General features: G+C 51.7%; 1 protein-coding gene across 1 annotated transcript; it reads left to right on the top strand.

The window, feature by feature from the left end:
* The first annotated feature begins 280 nt into the window (after positions 1-280).
* Positions 281-3,663, top strand: LOC123067325 (carotenoid cleavage dioxygenase 8 homolog B, chloroplastic). Its single transcript, XM_044490169.1, has 5 exons — positions 281-532; positions 2,026-2,769; positions 2,858-3,051; positions 3,146-3,438; positions 3,515-3,663. The coding sequence occupies exons 1-5, from the start codon at positions 281-283 to the stop codon at positions 3,661-3,663; spliced, it is 1,632 nt and encodes a 543-aa protein (XP_044346104.1).
* The last annotated feature ends 2,297 nt before the right edge of the window (positions 3,664-5,960 follow it).

The following is a 5,960-nucleotide window of genomic DNA, read 5'->3' as shown; positions in this document are numbered from 1 at the left end:
ACCGGAGCGAAATTCAAACCAAGCTGCTGCAACATGACAACCGGGGTGCAAACAAACATGGCATCCAGGAATTTCGACCAGTAGAGATGCTGAATTTGCCTCTCGCTAATCGATCCGTTTCATTACGTACGTCCGCAGGTCAGATGCGCCACCACCCACCACCTCGGGCGGGCTATATATACATCCCTTCACCAGCAGGCAGGGTACGTACCAGGCCAAATCTGTTCACGGCACTTGGGTGGCGGACTGCATCTTGCTAGATCCTAGAGAATACATCGCCATGCCTGCCACCATCTCATCTTCACTCTGCACAGTCGCCGCCCTGTCCGGCCGTCGGGACAGCCAGCAGGGAGGCAACAAGCAGCGGGTGGTTGCGCAGCCTCTCGCGGCTGGTGCCGTCACGGAGGCGCCGCCGCTCGCCAGTGCTCCGCGGCGCCGTGGTGGTGCCGACGAGCTCGTGGCGTGGAAGAGTATCCGGCAGGAGAGGTGGGAGGGCGCGCTGGAAGTGGAGGGAAACCTCCCTCTCTGGCTGGTGGGTTAATGGATTACTTGCACAAATCTACCTGTGCATGCCTTCGTTTTGTTTTGTTTTCCTTCTTGGAGATTCTTCATACCTGAACTACTGACATACTAACCTCAAACGTCCGTTTATACAATCTGCCGGTGGTCCACGTGAAGGTTAGCCGTGCGTTTTCTCTTGGAGAATGCGAATCTTTTCCGTTACTTCGATTCAAACCTTGACCATATATGCATGTAACAAACAATTGTTTGATAAAATCATGCATATGCGTATAAGTACTTTTAGACCATGCCACACTGCGTAACACATTCTTTCCATTAAACTAACTACTTTTATCAAACTATAAAAACTACTTTTATCAAGGTGTAGATCGGCAACACCAAGTATCCATACTCTTAAAAGGTGAATTGAGACAAAATATAGGATACTCCTATAAGTAGCATTCTCATCAGTAGTATCAACTAACAGTCTAATGATTCGCAAAAAAGAAAAACTAACAGTCTACCGAGGACGGGTAGCCAACTTTTATATTTCGTTGTAAAGTCGGTTGGTGAAGCGCATCCAATTTAGTCGACATCAACAACGAAGGAGGAAGGAGGCAACACAAAACTATGATGATACAAAGTTTTGTTGTTTCTCGCAACTTTGTTTTGGATGAAACTTGTTACACCCAAATTCCAGATAAAGATGGAAGACCAATACAGTATAAATATGAGCACCAAGTTTTGAACCCTGGTGGATGGAGTCAATGCCCCCCCCCCCCCACCCCACCCCACCCCCACCCCCATCCACACCCTCCAACCCAACGCCACCACGACACCAGAAATAGTGGTTCTCTTTGATAGAGATACAACAGGGAATAGAGAATGAAAAAGATGAAATAAACACAGAGGAACACAAGATTTTAATGGGGAAAACCCGGGGAAAAACCACGCGCACCAAAGCTAGCGAAACTTTGCTATATCAGGAGAGGTTAAAAATGGCCGAGATTTACAACAACGATCTTATCCCGTGCGGCAGCTTATAAAGGATATATATATAGTAATGGTGACCCAAGTCGAAACTGATTCATATCGAAATTGATCCACTATGGCCCAAGCCTCACGGCGACGGGCCTCCATTCCGCTCAAGTTAGCCTTTATAGGAATTTGGATCACAACTTAACAAATAGTGGTTCTCTCTGTGCCAATTTCTTGCCCACATCCGTTAATGCATATGCAGTATTAAAATGTGGGTTGGTGGTGCTAAATCAGCAGGTATATGTTGCACTATAATACGGTTATACAAACATGTATGCGCGACTTGTGACTAAGCTGTGATTGTTATGGTCCAGCTACTCATCTTAGCAATCATCAGCCCATGGAGGTAAGTTGTAATTTACGTGATTGATAAATTATAAGTTGGACAGATTTGTTCTTTGCGCCGCAATAATTGATCGGGTAGTATATGCACTCTCTCTCTCTCTTTTTGTTGAGAAATTTATATGCACTCTCTCTGTTGCGCAGGATGGCACGTACCTGAGGAACGGCCCGGGCCTATGGGACCTCGGGGACTATGGCTTCCGCCACCTGTTCGACGGCTACGCGACGCTGGTGCGCGTCTCGTTCCGTGACGGGCAGGCCATGGGCGCGCACCGGCAGATCGAGTCGGAGGCGTACAAGGCGGCACGCGAGCACGGGAAGCTGTGCTACCGCGAGTTCTCGGAGGTGCCCAAGCCGGACAGCTTCACGTCCTTCATCGGGCAGCTCGCGAGCCTCTTCTCGGGCTCCTCCCTCACGGACAACTCCAACACCGGCGTCGTCAGGCTTGGCGACGGCCGCGTGCTCTGCCTCACGGAGACCGTCAAGGGCTCCATTGTCGTCGACCCGGACACGCTGGACACGGTGAGTAAGTTCGAGTACGAGGACAAACTGGGCGGCCTGATCCACTCGGCGCACCCCATCGTCACCGATACCGAGTTCTGGACGCTGATCCCGGACCTGATCCAGCCCGGGTACGTGGTGGCGAGGATGGACGCCGGGAGCAACGAGAGGCAGTTCGTGGGCAGGGTGGACTGCCGCGGCGGTCCCGCGCCCGGGTGGGTGCACTCGTTCCCCGTCACCGAGAACTACGTGGTCGTGCCGGAGATGCCGCTGCGGTACTGCGCGGCGAACCTCATCCGCGCCGAGCCCACGCCGCTGTATAAGTTCCAGTGGTACCCTGATTCCGGGAGCTACATGCACGTCATGTGCAAGGCCAGCGGCAACATCGTAAGTTGCTTTTTTTTCTACGATCGATGCATGCGTTTAGCCGTTCGATCGACTTTGGTTTCTGATAAACTAATTTTGGGATTAAAAGGTGGCGAGCGTGGAGGTGCCGCCATTCGTGACGTTCCACTTCATCAACGCGTACGAGGAGAAGGACGAGGAGGGGCGCGTGACGGCGATCATCGCCGACTGCTGCGAGCACAACGCCAACACCTCCATCCTCGACAACCTCCGTCTCCACAATATACGGAGCTTTACCGGCGAGGATGTCCTCACCGACGCCAGGTACTACGACGAGACGAGATTCTCCTACCAGAACGTACGCCCCGGCCGTGCGGATCTTGATTCTTGATGCATGCAATCATGGACGTACGTGCAGGGTGGGGCGGTTCAGGATCCCGCTGGACGGCAGCCCATTCGGCGAGCTGGAGGCGGCGCTGGACCCGGAGGAGCACGGGCGCGGCATGGACATGTGCAGCATCAACCCGGCCCACCTCGGCAAGGAGTACCGCTACACCTACGCCTGCGGCGCGCGCCGGCCGTGCAACTTCCCCAACACGCTCACCAAGATCGACCTGGTGGAGAAGACGGCCAAGAGCTGGTACGAGGAGGGCGCCGTGCCGTCCGAGCCCTACTTCGTGCCCCGCCCCGGCGCCGTCGAGGAAGACGACGGTTAGTTCCTTGTTTGTTTTTCTTTATCCTCCCGTCGCCATTCACTGATAACTTGGGTTGCGGAATTGTGATATAGGCGTGGCCATATCCATGGTGAGCGCCAAGGACGGGTCGGGCTACGCGCTGGTGCTGGACGCCAAGACCTTCAAAGAGATCGCCCGGGCCAACTTCCGCTACGGGCTGCCCTACGGCTTGCACTGCTGCTGGGTGCCCAGGGACAAGTAACAACATATACAGCACCAGAGTCAACATACAGGGTCAGCGAACCAAGGTCTGTGGTCGCATATATATGCACGTACGTGTATGTCCTTTTTTTTTGCATGGTCCGTACGTGGATGCATGTGTCGCTCGTTTTGTGTATAAGGAAGGAAAAGACTATACAAATAGTGATTTATAGACTTATCACAGACGTGAGATGTCGTATACGGGAAGCGAAACTATAGGGATCGGAGCGGGCACGGCCCGATCATCAGTGCTCAAGTAAGAGCATCTCCAACAGCCGCGCTATGTGCCGCGCGCAAAAGATCTGTTTGCCACGCGCGCTTCGGCTGGTTTAGCGCGGCCGCGAGCTCTAGCTCCAGCAGCCGCGTTATAATGCAGCGCGCAAAAATACAACGCGCGCGATTCGCCGGGCGTGCGCAACTTAGCTACAAAATGAGTTTGAAACAATTATCAAAATGCAATGAACATGTTAAATTTGTCACAAACATCTTCCAACCAAGTTCATGCCCACAAGTTCATACCCACAAGTTCATCCAACCAAGTTCAAAATGCAAAGTAAAGTTCAAGACATATAAATGAAAGACACATCAAACATCTTCCTCGTCTTCGTCCTCATCTTCCGAAGACGATTCTTCCGCCTCCGAAGATGAATCTTCCTCCCTATCCTCATCATGCATCGCATCACGTGAAGCTCCGACGGTGTTGGCAAGATCTTTAACGACATCTTCACGGGAATGTGTGTGAGGAGGCACATCGAAAGACATTCCACCCATGGCCGGAGGTGCACCCATGCCTCCCATAAGAGTAGCGAAACTCATGCCTCCCATGGTGGCCATAGCGTCAGAGGGTGCTCCAAAGCCACCCATGCCTCCCATGGCGGCCGGAGGTGCGCCCATGCCTCCCATGGCGCCCAAGCCACCCATGTCTCCCATGGCGCCGAAGCCACCCATGCCTCCCATGGCGGTCGGAGATGCACCCATGCCTCCCATGGCGCCGAAGCCACCCATGCCGCCAAGGCCACCGCCACCCATTGTGCGGATCATGGCTCTTTTTTGGATCAAGACTTCTTCACGAGCAGGGTTGACATATTCCAGTGGTAGCGTTGGCGGCGGCGGGGGGGGGGGGGGGGTCGCGGCTGTACAGCGGGGAGAGCGGGGTGCCGGTGTGCGCGTCCATGGGTGGCGCCGACGCCGGCGCGCGCGGGGCGTAGGAGGAGGAAAGGAGAGAGTGCGGCGCGAGCGGTCGAGTGTGCCACGCGCTGTAGCAGACGCCCGAAATACGCCGCGCGGGATGGCGTTTCCGACAGCGCGCCCAACTCGGTATAGCGCGCGCGCCGTTTTTGCGCGCCCGCTGGAGCGACCCGCCGCGTTGCGCGCGCGCTAAAACCGACGAATTTGCGGCGCGGCGCTAGTTTAGCGCAGCTGTTGGAGATGCTCTAATGCACAATGTGGAATGCATGTGTACATAATTCGTTGTTGCCAGGTTTATGGTGTTGTTTACGAGTGTATCAACTACTCCCTCCGTTCCTAAATATAAGTTTTTGTAGAGATTTCAGTATGAACCCCCCCCCCCCCCACACACACACACACACACAAATATATATATATATATATATATATATATATATATATATATATATATATATAAAGTGTAGATTCATTCATTTTGCTTCATATGTAGTCCAACTAGTGGAGTCTCTACAAAGACTTATATTTAGGAACGGAGGAAGTATATATAGTTCATATTCCTTTGAAAATTGAAACTTAATAAAAGCTGCCTTGTTGGTGTAAGTTCGTTTTTTTTTTCATGAACTCAAGTTAAAGAGGATGCGCATGCATTACTGCAAATTCCTATATTCTTTGATCTGATGTTTCGTTATGAGTTTGATTTTATTGGTATTTGGCAGACTATGAAAAAGTTCCCTTTCATTTTCAAAAGGATGTATCTACAAGAACAATTTACTTGCATTGGTTGCAACCGTGGGTCCGTGGCACCATTTTTGGTGTGTGGAGACCTGACTTCGGTGTAGGCTCTTGTCTAACCTTGCACTAGTATGTAAGCAGGTGGCATTTCTAAGGTATAATTGAGCTAGAGATAGAATATATTAACCACATGTTACTTGTCTTGTACTCAGGACCTCTACCCTCATGTACTGTACATATTAGTATGCATGCACGCGTAATAAGCGTCATTACATTGCAGAGTGATTTTGGTCAAGGAAAATAAATCATGGAGTTCGCACAGAAATGATTCAAGACACATCAACATTGTGCATGTACGAAAGCAAAAAGGAAATATTT

This window comes from Triticum aestivum, chromosome 3B (assembly GCF_018294505.1).
Source record: "Triticum aestivum cultivar Chinese Spring chromosome 3B, IWGSC CS RefSeq v2.1, whole genome shotgun sequence".
NCBI classification, from domain to species: domain Eukaryota; kingdom Viridiplantae; phylum Streptophyta; class Magnoliopsida; order Poales; family Poaceae; genus Triticum; species Triticum aestivum.
The sequence above is the reverse complement of the archived record's forward strand: the minus strand, read 5'-3'. Positions and strand labels throughout refer to the sequence as shown.